Here is a 20,489-nt window from a genome sequence, read left to right on the forward strand (position 1 = left end):
ACCAAACGTCTGGCACCGCATGTAAATCAGTGCTACTCTGTTACTGGGGGACTGGTGTTATGTCAGATTTCCTGTGTACATTACAATATTTTAAATGATTTGAAGTCTTTAATTTCTTTAAAGTCTTTAAAGTCAGTTTGAAATCAGTTTAGTGCACACCTCCATCTTACCACTTTTTTCAGTTTAGTCACAAACTCAGCCTTGACCTTTCCAACTAAATCAAACATGTTTAATATTATCCCAAGACTTCAGTCTATGTTCAAAGGTTTGTGATGAACAACACAGTCAATAGCCAATACTGCAGGTGTCGTCACCCGATTTCACCAGCCCCACTGAAAACCGCTTCCAATGTCCCTCCTAGAGAGATGGGCAGTCATGAGGGAGGGGTTGGCCATGAGGCAATCAAATGAGAGTAATGAAGCTGTACCTAAGAACTATGAAGGATTAGCTTGGGATGTGCAGGGGTAAAGAACCTGTCCACCACCACAGAGTGTCGGGGTTCCAATCCACGTTGGTGCATCCAACTTGGCCCAACTTCTTCAGTGGTTCCCAAACACATTTTTACGGGTCGCCAGCAAATATTGTTTCAAAAGATTTTCCGAAAATGTACTTCTTTCTTTTGTGAAACAAAAAAATCTAACATTTTTCAAAATAATTACAGAAATCATAACAAAAAAACTCCCATACATTCCATACATTTTAAAAACGTAATGAATAGTGAAAATAGCTGATCTACATGCTCTGTGAGCTTCCTGAAATAGGTCTTTTGGTCCGGGGAGACTCAAGCTAAAAAGACTGGGAACCACTGTTCTATATGAACACAATTGACCGTGTTCGGGGGAGGGAAGCTGGGCAAGGAGGGCAATCATTGTCGCTGCGCTAACGACTCCTACGGCCTGGGTGGCGATTGTCAGCGGGGGTGTTGACTGCTCTGTAATTAAAAACGGTTGGATACTGGAATAGGATCACTGATGACTGACACAACCACACACACACACACACACACACACACACACACACACACACACACACACACACACACACACACACACACACACACACACACACACACACACACACACACACACACACACACACACACACACAGATCCTCTGTTAACAGCTACAGCTCTGCCAGAAGAAACGTGCATACAGATATACATAATCACCGTGCATGTGCATACACAAACACACTGTAAGCATGCATCTGTGGTTGTATTTAGCCGTAGGTTCCAGAAGTAAACAAACAGGGAGTGAGTGAATGTAGTCCACAGTGAATAGACCTACAGTTTACTGAGCAGGGCCTCTCATGACCTACTGAATAGGAACAGCTCCCAATGAGGTGTGTGTGTGTGTGTGTGTGTGTGTGTGTGCGTGTGCGTGTGCGTGTGCGTGTGCTTGTGTGCGTGTGTGCGTGTGTGTGTGTGTGTGTGTACATGACTGTGTTTGTTTGAAAAACATGCTAGCAGCTCAGCAGCTCATGTGAACAAACTCACTTATTCAACAGAGCTCACTAACTCCTCTCATTACACCCCCCACACACCACACACTACATACTAATACACACACGCACCCATACTAAAAAATCATTATACACACACAGAAACTACATACACCATGCACACACACAGAACATACTGTTAGGCAGTTGTTCTCAACCTCTTCTGGATTAGGGACCAATTATTTATTGGTGATGTTAGTGTTTACCTGCAGCACAATAGACCTGGGGGTGGGGGGGGCTTTTTCTGCCTTTATTGATAGTCCATAGTGAAGAGAGACAGGGAGAGTGAGTCAGGGAATGACATGCAGCAGGGATTGGGAATTGTGCTTGCTGTCAGGCATCGCATCAGAGCCTATGTGGTACGCGCCTTAACCACTCGGCTATTTCTTTTTTTCTTTTTTCTCCAAAGATAGACAATTACAGGCCTGTTGCCCTTGCCAGTATCCTGTCAAACGTGCTGGAAAGAGTCCTTTTAACCATGGAAATGTATGTTTTTACTACTGACAATCAATTTAGTTTTAAGAGAAAACACAGTACAGATTTATGCATCTATGCTCTAAAGCACTGTTTCCCAAACATTTTTATGAGTGTAAATATCAATTTATTTTTTGTTTCCTACATTTTGTAGGCTCATCTATGGTCTTCTTACAGAATGAAAAGCATGCAGAGGCTCAGAGTGGCATACAACGTTCCCAAGTGGTATAGTGCCAGTCAGTTGTTTACTTCTGTTGGTGTGCCAACTTGTGAGGCACTGTTTTATGCAGCGCCTGGATGTGTCTAATAACAGCATCATAGTGGCTCTAACAAACCCAGTGAAGAGCTGTTATAGGGTCACGTCCAGGCTTCACAAGCACTGGCTCAGCAGCCTGCTGCTCATTAGGTAGGATTGTACTATAGTACTTTTATTGCACTATTTTACATTTTTATTTATTTATCTTGATCTCTTCCCCATGTTGTATGTCTCTTATGTTATCGTATGTTACCTTATGTGCTATGGACCTCTGTCTGAAATAAAGATTATATTTAATGTATTGTGCATGCTGGCTCTCTGGAAAGACTGCTATAAATGACACAGAACCTTATTTACAGTGGTATCATTGGTAACACTTGTGTTAGCTAATGCTAATGGATTAACCAATTCACTGGCAATTCACTTTTATTGTATTTTATTTAACACATTCTAACACATCAGTCTTTGCACCCTATCCAGTGTCTACTTGGTTCTCCAAATACAAAAGAGGGATGTAAATTATTATTACATTATTATTGTTTTGCCAGTTTAGCTATGGCTGTCATTAAGAAACACATCTTGCACATTGTCAGCAGAAACGCACCGACATCTGGAAGGCCACATCCACAGTGACGATTAGGGAATGTCAGTGCTGACAGGATATTTTGCTAGTGATGGCATGGAACTTGGTGAAACACTGGGATGGGTAGTTAGGGGCTGAGTTCACCAAACTCTAACTAGCGGTCTGAGTAACCACAAACCTTTAACTTGCAAGTCTTTAAGCACTGAAGACCTATTCCATACTTTGTCGTATGACGGTGCCGTGCGGAAATATTCGGTCTACAGTATAAGCTCACCATGCGTCGCATATCGGCGTGTTGGTGAGCTTATAGATCGGCTACTGTCACTATTTCTGAAAGATTTTGAAATTGTTCACTTATGACCTGCCCAAACTAGGGGCGCCTGGTTGAAAGCAATGCGACACGTTAATTGTGAGCTTGTAGATCTGCTATTTTCTCTACTTTCTGTCACAGGGAGACATCACATTTCTCTTTTGGGTCTCGAACTAAAAAGTTTGGAAACAACTGATTTAAACTGCTGTTTTTCAGCATGAATAAAATCATCAACCTGTACGAATGATGTTAAATAATCGCAACACATTTTCGTATTGTTTATTCGCGTCGCTCCTGGTGTGTTACGACCTCTCTACTACTGTTGGTTGGATGTAATGTTGCTGATCTAGGATCTGCTGCTGAGGTTTCTTTTCCTACTGTGTTTCCTTCTGTTGGTGCTTTTAAAAAAGGGTTTTGCATAATTTTCATATTCCTAAAAGCCTTTCCATCCACACAAGGGGAATTTCCTGGTTGGGGTTCTTGTATGGGCTGTGTTTGCATGGCTGGGGTCAAGACTTGACGTGTGTGTGTGTGTGTGTGTGTGTGTGTGTGTGTGTGTGTGTGTGTGTGTGCGTGTGCGTGTGTGTGCGTGTGTTCGTCCTCAGGCTCCAGCTAATAGATGACCTGTCTTATGAGGACGTTAAGAAGTGCTATCGAGGATCAGTGAGTACTGCTGCACACACACACACACACACACACACACACACACACACACACACACACACACACACACACACACACACACACACACTCGATTACTCATCAAAACGCATTAAAACCTTGGCACCAGCAACCCAGAAATGTGATAAGGATTCTAAATAAGGATTCTAAATAAGGATTCTGAAATGAATTCAAATGTATAAAACTACTGATTCTTATAGTCAGAAGACACACAGAGAGACAGACCAGTCAAACTAAGTGTTACTGTCTGATGTTATGGTGGAAAGAAAGTCAGATAAAATTGGAGGATTACCTCATATGGAAAATATTGGGTAAGGTTGTGTCTATAATGCATTATAATCGCATTTATAATTTATTATGATGGCATTGTAACATGCGTTATACATGTTTATAATTATGCATAACAACTGTTATGAAGTATTTTAAGTGCTGGTCATAATGCATTATAAGTTCAGAGGAACAGCACATTATAACTACCATAACTTAGTCAGTTATAAAGTGTCTTAGTTTGTTGTTATGCATAATTGTAAACATTTATAACAAGTGTTATGAAGCCTTATAAGTGCATCATAATGGATTATAGACCCGACCTTAATATACAGTCTTACCCTCTAGGGTTCAAGAGGTTAATGACTAAGTACCTACGTAGTTAGTATACATAACAGCAGTATACTGTATACAGTATACACACATACATACAAAGCAATGTACTGCAGAGTGTGAGGGCAAATCAAACACAGCAAAATTATAACTTATTAAACCAGTCTGACACTAATTACACATACTAATACAAACTGTTTACTGGGTGCTTTAAGGTAGAGGAACAGATAACGGACAACTTTTGATAGTTATTTTTATTTATTTTTTAAATTGGGAAATTACTTAAAAAGGTGACAGGAATGGAACTGCCCAGTGATGACGTCACTGATGACGAGTGGAGGAAGTGTTAAATGTCTAGCATAAAAAAACTGATGTATTTGCAATGCTCTGGAAGCCTCTCTACTGTAAAATCTTAAATTATGTATATTGATGATAATAAATATCCTTGTATTTGTTTTATAAGGAGTTTGGCTGAGTTTACCAGGGTGAACTTCGTGCACTCGTGACATCACAACTGAATGTTGTGGGTGGGGTTAGATTTAGCTGTTCAAACACCTTTTTTATTTATAAAACATATTCATGGGAATGCCGAATTATGACATACAGTAAGTACTGTTTTTGCCACATTATTTGAATATCCAGCATTAAACCCTGCCTGTATACAAAGATGTAACCATCTCTAAACCCTATACTTAGTGGACCGGATTCCCTGGAGGGCACCTCTATACTAGGCCCCCACCTGTTTCCGCTCTACACTAAATGTCATCAAAATATTGCCCAAAATAGCCAATCTACAATGCGTTGTGAGCTTGTAGACCTGCTATTTTTGCAGAATTTCAGCCCCAGAAGAGGGATGCGAGGGTTCGAGTGGTTAATTTGTGTTACACTAGTTACTAAGTAGGTTAGAGTGAGCCTTTTTTCCCCAGCAGATATCCAGGCAGCATCACAGATGAGTCACATTTCACAGAAAAGGGTTATTTTGGACGTGCGACCTCAGTGTGTTTTCGAGTGATGTCTCTGAGGTGTTAGCTGTGAAGATGACTCAGCAGGCGGAGGAGGCGTTAATGACACAGAAGTTTGTGTGTTTGTCTTTAACACTCTTCAGGCAGCAGAACGTCATGTTAAAATACTGTGTGGGCTTGCGTTTGGTCGTTAACAGCAAGTTGTGAAGGTTTTCTCCAGTTGTGAAGGTTTTTCTGAAAATAGCTCATCAACCAGCATATGTGCTACAATATGATGCATTGTGTGTTTGTAGATCTGCTATTTTCATTTTATTTTATTTTTTAATTGTATGAAAAAGTAAATGGCCAAAATAGGAACAGAAAATGGTCTGTCTGTGGGTTTTTTACATGTATACCACTGGCTTACATGACTCCTATCATTATCCTGTCATGTGGAGATGAGAAGGTTGTTGTCTTTCATGTTGAGCCTAGTTTGCCGCTAATTTAAATGAATTTGCATAGTGTGTGCAATAATAACAATAATGACCCAGTGGGTTTGAATCTGACACGTCCCACCCCACCCAAGGGTGCATAAAGTCATCAACACACACGCACGCGAGCACACAAATACACTTCCTTAATCAAGGCGAGGAAAGCTTTTGTGCATGTGCACACGTGTGTGGTTTCTGTGTTACATAGAATACATGCAGATTGTGTTTTTCTGTGTTTTTTGTTACTGTATGCGTGCATGTGTGTGTGTGTGTGTGTGTGTGTGTGTGTGTGTGTGTGTGTGTGTGTGTGTGCGCGAGTGCATGCGCGAGTGTGTGGATTTGTGCATGCGTGTGTTGATTTGTGCGTGGATGCGTGCGTGCCTACCTTCTGTACTCTAGCAGGTTCAGAGGCAGGGTGTTGTCTGTTTAGTCTGGACAAAAAGGAAGCTGTTATTTGTTGGTCTGTCCCCATAGACCAGCCCACTGTCTGGGGCTCCTACACTGCATTAGATCAATTCTTCATCAAATTCTGTTGTGTGTTTGTCTCAGAGCAGACAGGACGTAGCTGTCTGTGACAGTCTGTCTACTAGAACACTGATTCTCAACCTGTGGGTGGGGGCCCACTGGTGGGCCGTGAGGATATATTGCAAGTAGGCCCCCAACTAATTGGCAAAACACTACGTTTTTAATGATAATATAACATTAATACAAAAAACTCGAACAATTTGCTCCTCGGAGTACAGGTCTCTGCCAGGCCAGGTAGCTTATTGTGCATACGGCCCATTGTCTGTCATTGTCTGACAAACTGCTCAGAAATCTGTTGAACAGTTCAGAGATCTGTGGGACATCCCAGAAAGCTGTGGAACAGTTCAAAAGGCTGTGGAACAGTGCGGAGAGCTGTGGAACAGTACAGAGAAGCGGTGGAACAGTACAGAATACTTTTCCGTTGTTCAAAGGACTGAAGGACTGTTTGGTACAGTGGAATGTGTAGCATTAAGTATAATATGTGTATAATATGCTGTAGACTAGAGAGACTTTGGAGAGGGTCTGGGACCACTAAACATGAGGAGGGGGGATTTTGCCATCTTTGCCAGTTAGATTTGCGGGTCAGATCCCAGCAGGGGACAGACACCCACTGTCTGGATCACTGAAAGTACAGAGGGAAGTGATAAGGTTTAGGGGGTACAGTACATAGTTCAGGCTGCACCTGTGTCTGATGTCATTGGTGTACGTGTGTGTCTGAACAAAAATATTCAGACTGTCACACACTGTTTACTTTAGCCTAGCGCCCCTATTATGGGCATGTCATAATAGGCGAACATTCTGCGAACATTTTGTGACGTTTTTGACATACAACAAAGTATAAGGGTTAGAGGTTAAATAAGGCTATGGGTGTGTGATAAACAAATCAGCACCAATATTATATCTTGATCTCACTAGCCTACCTCAGGGAACAACAATGACTGAGTGATAATCTAAATTCTAAATTCATACTCCTCTCCTCTCCTCAGACGGTCAGTAAATATAACTCTCAGTATCATAAGCTCTTCCAGACTGTTCCCAAGGAGGAGATCCTTATGAAAGGTGAGTTGATGTTAATTACATCTAGTGTATTCTTGTTGTGTATTTATAGTTGTTATTATTTATCTCAAGTGTATTTTTGTATTTTGTTGTTAATCTCCAGTGTATGTTTTGTTGATAATCTGCAGTGTATTCATGTGCTCTGCTGAGAGACATCCTTCTCCAGGGCAGACTGTACATCTCCAGGAACTGGTTGTGTTTCTACGCCAACCTGTTTGGAAAAGACATCAAGGTACGGTATGACACAGACCTCTAAACTCTGCTGTCTGTCTAACTCTACTGTCTATCTAAACTCTTTAGTCTGAGCTTTACTGTCTATCTATAAACTCTTTAGTTAGTTTGAGCTCTACTGTCTATCTAAACTCTTTTAGTTAGTTTGAGCTCTACTGTCTAAACTCTTTAGATTGAGCTCTACTGTCTATCTAAACTCTTTAGTCTAACTGAGCTCTACTGTCTATCTAAACTCTTTAGTCTAGCTGAGTTTTAATGTCTATCTGCTAAACTCTTTAGTCTAACTGAGTTTTACTGTCTATCTAAAGTCTTTAGTCTAACTGAGCTCTACTGTCTAAACTCTTTAGTCTAACCAAACTCTACTGTCTTTCTAAACTATTTTATATATGTATACTGTTTCCCATCTTATCTCACTCTGTTCCAGTGTTCAGTAACATTACACAGTTGGGTAACTGCTTCATCAGCTCACTATTTCCACTCATACTGTGTGTGTGTGTGTGTGTGTGTGTGTGTGTGTGTGTGTGTGTGTGTGTGTGTGTGTGTGTGTGTGTGTGTGTGTGTGTGTGTGTGTGTGTGTGTGTGTGTGTGTGTGTGTGTGTGTGTGTGTGTGTGTGTGTGTGTGTGTGTGTGTGTGCGTGCGTGCGTGCGTGCGTGCGTGCGTGCGTGCGTGCGTGCGTGCGTGCGTGCGTGCGTGCGTGCGTGCGCACAAGCACGTGCGTGTGTGCACTTGTGCTTGTGTACACACATCAGATGTACAGTCTTTATTTATGCTGTTGTTTACTTTGCACTGTGTCTTTGTTGGAGTGTGAGCCTGTGTGTGTGTGTGTGTGTGTGTGTGTGTGTGTGTGTGTGTGTGTGTGTGTGTGTGTGTGTGTGTGTGTGTGTGTGTGTGTGTGTGTGTGTGTGTGTGTGTGTGTGTGTGTGTGTTGTTCACCCTGACCCACTGTGCTCCCAGTGCTTTGTCCAGAGTCCGTCTGGCTGGCTGGCTGGCTGTCAAAGGTCAAGGTTTGTCTGGTTAGGACACTGTTTCATGTTTGACAATACTCTCACTCTGTCGCACAGTGTGCAGCTTAGAAACAGGATACGTGTGCATTGTGCAAAATATATGCAGGGTGGATCCACACTACAGTATGTAAACATAGAGTACAATTTACATGTGCTGAATGTCACAAATAGGACAATATACAATTTCATATACAGCATCTATGTAAATTATGTAATTGGAAATATATACGTGTATACATTATCTACAGACATACACTGCTGAGTATTCTGTAGTCCCAGTAGTATAGAAAATAGCTGTCAACAGACCAATTACAATTATAATTTACAATTTAGGCATTTAGTGCAGGATCAGAGTACATGGCATGAACCCTAGTTAACTAACAACAGGGTAACAAAGAAAAACAATGAAGTGCTACAAAAGTAACTACCAGGATGCTAGGTGAACATCAAACCTATTATCTCATCTGTAATCTTCGGCATCTTCTTAGCATTTATTGTCTAACAAGCAAACAATACATATCTAAATCAGTGTTTCTCAAATGGAGGCATTTGTGCCCCTAGGGGCACAAGGCGGTGCTACGGGGGTACATGTGGAAGTGGAAGTGGAAGACTATTTTACGGTTACGTTTTTTTAATGATAACACGTGTGTGTGTGTGTGTGTGTGTGTGTGTGTGTGTGTGTGTGTGTGTGTGTGTGTGTGTGTGTGTGTGTGTGTGTGTGTGTGTGTGTGTGTGTGTGTGTGTGTGTGTGTGTGTGTGTGTGTGTGTGTGTTGTGTGTGTGTCACCAGGCGGTCATCCCTGTTGTGTCTGTGCGTCTGGTGAAGAAACACAGGACAGCTGGTCTGGTTCCTAACGGACTGGCTATCACTACTGACTCTGGACAGAAGGTACTATTACAGTAATTACTACATACAGAGTACTACATACTGCCTAATGGGCTGACTATACAAGTTATATACTGTATAGAACGACCATGTGCAGCCCATCTCCTCATGCTGTGTGTGTGTGTGTGTGTGTGTGTGTGTGTGTGTGTGTGTGTGTGTGTGTGTGTGTGTGTGTGTGTGTGTGTGTGTGTGTGTGTGTGTGTGTGTGTGTGTGTGTGTGTGTGTGTGTGTGTGTGTGTGTGTGTGTGTGTGTATGTTACAGTATGTATTTGTGTCCCTGCTGTCCAGAGACAACGTGTATGACGTCCTCAGAAGAATCTGTACCCACCTACAGGTAAGAATCATAGACACGCCCACGGGAGACAGACGAGCACCCGCGGGGAATGCGCCGGTCGGATGGTTAATGTGTAGGATGCATGATGTCCCCGGTCTTATATACCGCACGTCATTCTGAACGGATTTCTGTCATTCAAACTCTCTGTCTGTAATCTGCAAAATCTGATTATTAATTCCTTGAGCCAGTTCAGTGAGATAACTCACAAATAGATTGAGAACATTAATGGCTTCAGAACATTTACATACAAGTGGGAAAACAACCCTTAGGGAAAGCAGAGCTTACTAGTGGTGATGGGAGCGAACAAAGCACATGCAATGTTCAGTGGCACTGACAGCAAGAGGATGTAGAGGAGGTGAGCTTACATAAACCGTCAATTTGGTCAGCTGCTTGACACGTCACATACGTCGCCCACATAGTGCTGCGCATGTGTGTAAACCTCTTGAGTGTATCTGTTTGAACTAGCTCGCAGGCTACGCATCATTTATGGTTTTATCATCAGCCATTAATCATTTGCACTTATCTTGATTTTTTTCTCTCTCTGTCTTTCTCTCTCTCTCTCTCTCTCTCTCTCTCTCGCTCTCTCTCTCGTCTCTCAAAGCTGTACAAAGAGAGAGAGAGAGAGAGAAAGAGAGAGAAGTTATTGCCCGTCAGTAAGATCTCGCCTCAGTAAACACTCTAGAGGCCAACCATCCTCATTAAGGGGTTAATGTGTGTTGTGGCACAGCTCTTGGTGGTGCTGGGTGCACAGATATGTGAACAACAGGGTATCTTTGTACCAGTGTGAGGGTACATCTTTGTACCAGAGGAACGAGTTGTGCGTTGTTTTATATATATAGCTCTATGGTTGTGCAACAACTGGTTTCTGAAAGGGGCACACGCACCATCAAATGACACTGTGTGTATTTATGCATTGTGTCTAACTCTGGATAGAAAACCTCACTGTCACTGGGTAACATAAACAACCATATTTACGGATTGCTAATGACAGCCTTCTGATTACCACCTGTGAATGATACTCTCCTCTCCTCTCCTCTCCTCTCCAGGTGAATGGGAAGAAGAGTTTAAGTCTGAAGCAGTTCTTGGAGGAGCCCAGCTCACTGTCCATGGTAACTCATTATATTTGGTGAATGTACTGGTGGGGTAGAAATAAATACCTGTAGAGCGGGAAGGATTGAAAACAAATAGTACCACAGATCCCTGAGGACCAGGGTAGAAGACACCTGAGTACTGTACTGAGTACAGTACCCAAGTAAATATACTTAGTTACTGTCCACCACCGGCTGTAGCTCACATGTGTTAAGCCCCTGTCACTCTCTCACTTTCTCTATCTCTCATTCCCACACTCTGTCTCTCTTGTCAAACCCCCCCCCCCCACACACACACACACACACTTTCTCCCTCTCTCTCCAGGATGAGTTTGCAGTGTCAGGTGACTTTGCTCCGGTGTTGAAGTGGCGCAGGAAGCCTTCTATTCCAGTGGTGTCCTCCTCCCTTCCAGACCTGCTGGGGGATTCAACTGCCAGCCTCAGCGCTGTGGTGGACGCACCCTTCATTGGCCAGACACCGCTCATCACCGGTAGGCCACAGCACCTGTCAGTCATCTGTCCACCCATCTGTCCATCCATCTGTCCACCCATCTGTCCATCCATCTGACCACTGCTGTGATGGGTGGCCCGCATGCATTTTGAGAGCACGTTTGTTTTAGTGATCAATCAATAGATTGTGTTCGGGCTTGGATCAATGGAACCAACAGCAGTATCACCGCATGCAACAATGAAAACCATTTTACATATACGTATATTTTCTTACATGTTAACACATTGATTGCCAAGATCGAGTTAACTCGTTTTTAGAATCCATCACTTGATTGCCAAGATCGAGTTTTAGTAAAGTTTTTTTTTCTTTTTTTCTTTTTTTTTTCTTTTTTAATTTGACCCAAAGACCAAGGAGATATGATTTTTTGAAGATTTAGACTCCTATCCACTTCCTTGTTAACTTAAAACTTAAACATTTTGTATCTCGGCTCCTGAGTACTTTTTTTTGTTCCCTGGCAATAAACTGCAAAAAATCTGAAATAATTCTGGCAGTCAATGTGTTAATGTCATATTATCATTAAAGTCGCTCGGGGTGCCTGCCTACGACCGATGAGGTTTTGGGTTGGAATCCACTGTGGCGCATCCGGCTTTGTCGAGCGTCTACCCAAACACAATTGGCCCGTGTTTGGGGGAGGGATGCTGGGCGGGGAGGGTGATAATTCTATAGAAACAGTCTGCATTCACAAGGTGAATTATCTTTGATTTTGTTTTATTTACCGCAGCAGCAGTCTCTGACAATCGGACGCGTTTCGGCTACTCAGGCCTTCAGGCGGATGTGACCTACGGTATATATAGCTTTTTTACAGTAATTAATCACATTACACTTCACTAGTCACATTACAATACACAATATAATAACAGTGCAAACATGCCTCAACAACAATACAAAATCTAAACATTAAGTAAGGCAATACACACAAAAAGTATTCAATATTACTATACAAAATGACAAACCCACAATTATAGGCTATTATAGAAAGCAATTCAACATTAACCCTTCGTTAAGTCCTTTTGAACTTCTTCAACGTGTGGATCCTATAAGCGTCTCTCTGTAAGAGTAAACAGTTTCTATCACCTCCTATTTTTAAAGGATTCATCAATTCAATACCCTGAAATCTCAACCTACAGACCTCATGCCCTGTGGCATTAAAATGCCTAGCCACTGGGGATTTTCATCATAATTTCTGATTTACTTTTATGCTCACAGATTCTGGTCTTGAGTTCTCTTTTTGTTATATATATAACAAAAACCACAGGGACACCAAGATATACTACATATTTATTTTTGCAAGTAATTCTCCCCCTCACTTTTCTGCCTGTCTGGGGGTGCATGAATGAGTCACCCTTAATCATGGCATTACAATTCACACAATTATTACAAGGAGAATTACCTGAAGGTAGTGTCTAGGAAATGTAGAGCTCTTATAAAAGTGTTCAAGTTCAACACAACCCTTCCGATTTTTGGCCCTTTTATTTGCAAAAATAGGCGGAGTGGAGAAAGTCTTTCCCACAACCGGATCACTGGATAAAATGTGCCAATGACGTTTAACTATCTGCTTAATATTTTTGAGAGATTGGGGAAAAGGTGGTAGACAATGCAATAGATTTCCCCCCTGGAGGTAGAGGAGGATTTGGGGGTAAAGAGGCTCGTCCTATCCAACACTTGGACTTTAGACATGCTGTTGCGCAATGTCCTCTCACCATAACCTCTCACTCTAAAGTGGTCACACAGGTCTTTAGCCTGTCTTTCATACTCTGACTCTGTATTACAGATATGTTTTAATCTTAGTAGTTGACTGTGCGGTAGCCCTCGTTTCAGACTAGAGGAATGATGGGGACCTCCTAAATCTATGGATTTTACACCCGCGGCTTATAGTCCAGTGCGGCTTATATATGTACAAATCATTCAATTTAGCTGCTGTGGCTTATATTCAGGTGCGGCTTATAGTGCGAAAATTACGGTATATTGTTTAGACTGATGCTAGGTTCTTGGTTTACTCGTGATCCTAGTTTACTGAGGTTCTGTGTCTCTGCATTTGATGTATGTGTTTACCTCGCTCACTGTAAGTCGCTCTGGTTAAGAGCGTCTACTAAATGCCTAAATTGTGAATAGATCGTAGAACATAGCTCCTAGCTATTAATACACGCACACACACACACGCACACACACACACACACACGCACACGCACACGCACACGCACACACACACACACACACACACACACACACACACACACACACACACACACACACACATGCACCTACAGTACAAGACAGAGCTGGCACTGGGGTGACAGAATTAATGTTCTTTGTGTTGTGCTTGTGCGTACACTTGCACGTGTGTGTGTGTGTGTGTGTGTGTGTGTGTGTGTGTGTGTGTGTGTGTGTGTGTGTGTGTGTGTGTGTGTGTGTGTGTGTGTGTGTGTGTGTGTGTGTGTGTGTGTGTGTGTGTGTAGACAGGGTTTTGGAGACAGAGACGATCCTGTTAACTGAACCGGTACCAGAACTGGGCCACACAGAATACCAGCTGCTCAAGTTCTTCATCCTGCTGTGAGACAACACACCACTTTACATCTTCATGTATATTTACATATTTACAAATACACAAATTAAACAGCCATTTAAGAGAACCAAGCTCCTATACTGCTGTTAATGAAGGCATCATGTCTGTATAGATTCTATAGTATAGAATATAAAATCTGAGGTCCACAACTACCTGACTGCTGTAGGCTGGTATATACTGCCATCTAGTGGTTGATGTTATATAGTCTTTAAAATCAAGTTCCCAGGCCTCACAACAGTACCACTAATGTTATTTATCACAGTGGACTGTTTGTAGACAGGGTTTCAATCTAACCAAACACTACTAAAATCCTTAGCGTTCATTTCACTCCAAATATTGTACAACTGCTGTAAATTCTATACTGTTGATGTTAATTCTGAAGTCTGAACTTCTGTCTGTCTTTTAGGATCATCCTGTTGATCCTGTCCTCCTGTTACCTGGCCTTCAGAGTGTGCAGCCTTGAACAACAACTGTCCTTCCTCAACACACAGCCTACAATACCACTAAGAGACAGGTATGCAGTCTGAGATGAATGACTCACCAATTATTTGTAAGAAAAACATGAGACTGTGCGTGTATTATGAGAGTATTTCTATTAATGATGATCAACAGTGGTCAATGGTGTTGCACAGTGGTGGAAAGTAACTAAGTACATTCACTCAAGTACTGTACTAAAGTACTTCCACTCCACTACATCTCAGAGGCAAATATGTTGTACTTTTTATCCACTACAATTATTTACTAGTTACTTTGTAGATTTGAATTATTATGACAAAACATGTTGCAAAGCGACGCTTTGTGATCTTGTAGATCTTTTCAAAGCATTTTTTATGCATCTGGAAAGTGGAAACTTGTGAAATGGGACATTCTGCACAATGATTACTTTTACTTTCAGTACTTAAGTATATTTTAATGTGAATACTTTTGTACTTTTACTCAGGTATATTGTGAATACCGGACTTTTACTTGTAACAGTATTTCTACATTGTGGTATTGGTACTTTTACTTAATTACTAAATGTGAGTACTTCTTCCTCCGCTGGTGTTGCGTGAGTCAAATGAATACGTCTGTTGATTGTCCAAGCAGAAAGAAACAGATGGCGTGCCAGAAAACAAAGTGATGCATGGCACAACAGTCAGTTAGATGGTTCTAGTTTATTGAAAGACAGGTATTAAATAAAATAGCCCTCGGCAGATTAGTCTGGCCCCGCTCGGTTGTGATTGGATTTCTTTGCCCCCGAAGTTGTGGGGCACCAATCAGGAACCAGTGTGCAAATATGGGGCTGGTTTATCGCCAGAGGCATTTTTTAAAATCCGGCCTTTGGAAATGCACTAATATCTACGCAGTGATGTTAGTCTGGCCATGCCAGGCTAGTCAGAGAGAGGGTAACGGGGAAGTACAGAGACAAGGCAAACGTGCAGAAGATAAACTCTCTAAGGAAATGAAGACACGGGTGGCATGTTTCAACCCTCACTTTACCTCCATGTGGTTTCAAGCGCACGCTTCTGTTTAAGGCGCACAACAACAACTTTCATCGAAATCCAAACCACAAGAATACAGGGTGAAACCTTGGTTAGACAACGTTATGCATCTTTGGTTACGTCTGCAAGAATATATATATATGTTACAGGGTGATTGGAGAACCAGGGTGATTGAAGAAGGCGTGCTCGTTTTTACCACCCACCCAGCAATTCTGTAGAAGCAACACTAGAGGGAGCCACAAGCCAGGCTTGTGCACAAGCATATATGGCCGCGACCACACAGTCACAAACACACACACACTACCCGCGCGCACGCACACACGCACGCGCTCATGCTTTCAATTTAGAAACAACACTAGAGGGAAAGTGCACAAACATATGGCCGCGACCACACACACACACACACGCGCACACACACACGCTCATGCTTTCAATTTGGTTTATTGAAAGCAGGACTGTTAAGATACTTTTATTGTGTTCTGGCTTTTGTTTTAGTTTCTCCCTGACACACACACACACACACACACACACACACACACACACACACACACACACAGTGATCCATGAAAAGAACTATTCTGTCCCTATCGGTTTACAACTCGAACGGCGCTGTGTCGACTAACAGAGCATCGGCCGGTCAGCGCGGGCACTCGCGCCTGGAGGCGCGAGGGCGCGCCTCCTCGGCCTCAAGCTCTGCTGAGTCGGCGCGCCTCCGTCATGGACAAGCGTGTGCGTGTGAACGCGTGTTCAGCGTTCCCCTAGCGTAGCTTCCTGGTTGCTATGTGGGGGGGAACAACAAAAGACAGGTCCGCGTCGGCGTCGCATCAAAGCCCCGCCTCGTGGCGCTGCGTTCTCCTTCTCCTCCTCGGAGGAGAAGAAGGAGGACGGTTTATTACGTGAGGCTCGTGAGGAGGAGCAGGAGGAGGCTCCTCCTCCTCCTCCTCCTCCTCGCGAGCCTCGCGTAATAAACCCCCGCCTCGCAGCGCCGCGTCCTCCTTCTCCTCCTCCTCCTCGCGAGCCTCGCTAATAAACCCTGTCTCGAAAAGCCCCGCCTCGCCCCCGTCTTCAATCACCCTGGTTCTCCATTCACCCTGTGACATATATATCTTTTTTTATAGAATCACATCATAGACAATGAAATGAATATGATTTATCATGTCAAACCTTTTTTCCAAGGGAATGACTGTCAACTGAGTGCAGAAATTATATTTGGATTTTGGCAGACTTTCAATTATATTTGATTATTATGCATATATTAATGCATGCATGTAAAGTCAGAACCGTGAGAGGTTTGTCAATTCTCAAGAGCACGCTAACAAAAGGTCACGTGAACTAGTATTTATTTCATGCCTGACAGCATTCAAGTAGAACTATCAGAAGGTGTAACCCAGTTAAGATTTACAGTAGGCTATGTCGTTGTCCACCTGTTCAGTTAAAGTCAGTTAAATTCTGCAATCGTTGATAAGGGGTCTATAAAGAGTGATTTATTGACTGAAATGGAAATTGATCCTACAGGTGTGGGGAGGTACCCTGCTGGCTGGCCAATGAGAAGACAGGCACCTGAAAGTCGGCACATCGGAGAGAGGAAAACTGCACTTACAGAGACTGCCCTATAGAGGGCAGCAGTGAGCCGTCCTCTCTCCATCTTTAAACCTGGCTCCTCCCAAGAGGAGAGAGGACGACACCCCTGGACTGAGGGGCCATGCCAATCTCTATCACCCGCTGAAATCAATGGGATTGATCTCAATAGACCCCCCCCCCCACAAACACACACACAAACACACAAACCCTGGTTTATAGAGACATCCCAGTCACACTGTAGAATGCACTTTACCTGGAGCTGAGTTGTTATTGGCTCACAGTAGAGGTTGTAGATGAACAGAAGAGACAACCACAGCCAAGGAGGTGTTTGGGTCTCCAACGGAGCACCATGGAACAGTGTGCTGGCCTGTGGGAGGCACCTGTTACAGACCAGTCTGTGGACACATGTCGCCCTCCAGAGGCCAAAAGTAAAGCATGCTAGACATTTGTGTGGTCAGTAGTGCTCCAGGTGTGTAGATAGAGTTGTAGGTAAGAAAATCTAGCTGTAAAAAATTATGTATATCATAATGGTACTGAGTGTTAAGTGATGGGGAGATGTGTGTGCATGCGTGCGTGTGTGTGTGCGTGTGTGTGCGTGTGTGCGTGTGCGTGTGCGTGTGTGTGTGTGTGTGTGTGTGTGTGTGTGTGTGTGTGTGTGTGTGTGTGTGTGTGCGCGTGTGTGTGTATGCGTGCATGCATGTGTGTTGCCCCAGCAAATATTACACATGATGTTAGCTTGTGTAAAATCATGGATTTAAGATGGAAGTTAATGGGAGAATGCCATTGTATCATCCTAAAGATTACCTTTAGTTCCAAAACATAATGAACTGTAAACTGCTGAAGAAAGAACAGGAGAGAAGGAGACTCTATAGAGATGAGAACGAGAAGACAGGAGAGAAGGAGAATCTATAGAGAAGAGAACGAGAAGACAGGAGAGAAGGAGAATCAATAGAGGGGAGAACGAGAAGACAGGAGAGAAATTAGCAGCAGCAGGTTAGATGTGAATGTCATCTACTGTAAATGTTTTATTGTTTTAACGGGAGAAAATACTGGTTGCTCAGGGGCAGTTCACTTCAAATTCAATCAAACCTCAAAGCCCTTTAAACCCACATTCTGCTGTGTTCGGTTTGTCCCACTGCAGCTCATTGCCAAGTTATTGATGATTCTGAATCAGAATCAGCTTTATTGTCACATCACAGGTTTACAGGTGTAAAGAAGTGGGTGTTTGTTTTTAAATAATAATAAGACAATAAAAAAAGACACTATATTGATTTAGCTGAGCTGGTTTCATGTCTTGGCCAAGGACACATGCTGGACTCCAACCTGCATTCCTGTTATGAGACTGTGACTCTAGCCTGTTTGATTTGAACTTGAAGTGAACTGACCCTTACCCAGTGATACCTCTTCTGGTGTCTACTGTATACTGATGACTGATCCAAGCTGTCACTTTAACAGAGCAGTGCATTTAAAGGCTCTGATCAATGACACAGGTGTTTTCATAAACTCTTAGGGTACAGTCACATGCACGACTGAAGGGGAGTAGCCAACGCATGCCAAGGCGTCAAACCGCCATGTCGTCATGTGGAGTGAGGGCACGTGATGTGCCAACGCGCCCTTAAAAACACGACCCCTTCGCTCGCATAGAATGGAAGTGAATGGGACGCAAACCTTTTGAGTTTAGTCAGGTTAAACCTGGGTGGACCTATTCGCTGACAATTTTATGACGTCACAAAAACCTATGGCCTAGCCTCTGGGAATGATGAGGTCAATTGTCCTGCCCTTAGAGGTGCAACGAAACGAACAGGATTGTGAGGGAGCTGTCAATCAAACCCAGTGTGTGCACGCCCACACAGCCCTAACGGAAAACACCTGTGTGAGTGTTCAGAGCCTTTAACGTGATCTGTGTCTGGCTTAAATGTTATCCGGAGGAGGGGAAAACACACGTTAATGCAAACTGTACAGGCATTACAAGACACATGATGGGAATGTAAACAGATCTATGCTCTTTTAAACAGATCTTGCGCTCTTGGTGTTAGTACTGGGCAAAGGTCTCTGGTACTAATACTGTACTGTACCAGCACAGTAATGATTATACAGTCCAGCATCAGGATTTGTTTAAAACGCTGCCCCACAAAGACGAGAAGCAGTAACTATTTAAAGTGTTTTTAAAAGTCACAAGTTCCAAGATTCTAATTGCGAAACAATATTAATTCTATACCATCCACTGCTGTATCCAACAATTATTCTGGTTTAGATTCCATTTAGAAAAAATATTACTGCTATAGACCTACCAACAATTATTCTGGTGGGACAAGACAAGACTTTCCCAGTTTTAGTTGTCTGGTGAGTATCCTTACTTGAAGGGGTAATTCAGGCCGCAGTGATTCTTCTCGTCGCGAATCATTGGACAGAACCATCAACCATCCATCCATAAACAGAGTTGATGGATGTCTCTGAATGAAGCTACAGTCGACTGCTGTACTGCTGTGCTCCCTCAATATGTAATGTTCCTGAAATTATTTTTTGTACATTTGTACAAAATTATGTACATTTTCAGTTAGTACTCTTGCAACCCAAAAGCAGGGAAATAGTTGTTGCTCTCATCCCTCTGTGGCATGTGATGACACACTGTGGCTGAGATGTACAGTAGAGCTACAGTTAATAGTCTGGATGTATTTATTTATGTGAAATTTTGGATTGACATAAAGAACGGAGTGTGAAAAGGAGGGGGAATAAGAAATTGTCTTGCCATAGTGCTGACTGTAAGACAAGAGTCTAATAAACAAATTATTGTTTATGCTTCCTTTACTTTTTCACCACTACAGGCTCTGTAAGAGGACCAATATACTATGTTGATCAACTGGCATCAATAAACAGCGTATGGTGTCCAAAAATGATACACTAAAATACTATATTATGCTGTCAGAAAAATCGTGGTCGTGGAACAGAAACAAAATGTTCATATTTACATTACACTGTCAAAACGTCATAGCATACCATAATGTCATGGAAAAATCGGAAAAATACCCATACTACAATGTCGAAAGAATGTGAGTCAGTGACGTGAGGCTCATTTCTTTTTTGTTTCCATTTGGTTTAGTTACATTTAAAAGGGACACAATTAAAACATAAACATACAAGTTATTTGCATACTTTATTCTTTTTTATGACCTAGTCTAAGATTTCTGGTTATTATTTATTCAATAATGATAGAATATTTGGAGGAATATGGCAAAAATGTCGTTTTGGTATGTCCAGTGTTGTATTGATTTAATAGCTGGGCATACGCTATGCATGAATACATGCATACAAGTGCACCATGATACTGATGTATCATGGTCAATATCGTGTCAGTATCATGGTCAGTATCATGTCAGTATCCTGGTCAGAAT

General features: G+C 42.5%; 1 protein-coding gene across 3 annotated transcripts in view; it reads left to right on the forward strand.

Moving 5' to 3' along the window:
* The window catches only part of LOC308091439 (GRAM domain-containing protein 2A-like), a 42,363-nt gene extending 22,126 nt beyond the window's left edge, over positions 1-20,237 (forward strand). Inside the window, exons 3-13 of one of the 3 annotated variants that reach the window (XM_080437058.1) lie at positions 3,730-3,787; positions 7,349-7,421; positions 7,547-7,650; positions 9,444-9,542; positions 9,802-9,873; positions 10,920-10,982; positions 11,287-11,452; positions 12,197-12,256; positions 13,929-14,022; positions 14,442-14,549; positions 17,032-20,237. In XM_080437058.1, the coding sequence (XP_080293184.1) occupies positions 3,730-3,787; positions 7,349-7,421; positions 7,547-7,650; positions 9,444-9,542; positions 9,802-9,873; positions 10,920-10,982; positions 11,287-11,452; positions 12,197-12,256; positions 13,929-14,022; positions 14,442-14,549; positions 17,032-17,080 (946 nt within the window). In that variant the 3' untranslated portion in view covers positions 17,081-20,237. Of the gene's footprint in view, positions 1-3,729; positions 3,788-7,348; positions 7,422-7,546; positions 7,651-9,443; positions 9,543-9,801; positions 9,874-10,919; positions 10,983-11,286; positions 11,453-12,193; positions 12,257-13,928; positions 14,023-14,441; positions 14,550-17,031 lie in introns of all 3 variants that reach the window. The other 2 variants (XM_080437057.1, XM_080437059.1) reach the window with 2 other exon arrangements.
* Positions 20,238-20,489: the final 252 nt, after the last annotated feature.

This window comes from Gymnoscopelus braueri (assembly GCF_963280865.1).
Source record: "Gymnoscopelus braueri genome assembly, chromosome: 9".
Lineage (NCBI taxonomy): Eukaryota > Metazoa > Chordata > Actinopteri > Myctophiformes > Myctophidae > Gymnoscopelus > Gymnoscopelus braueri.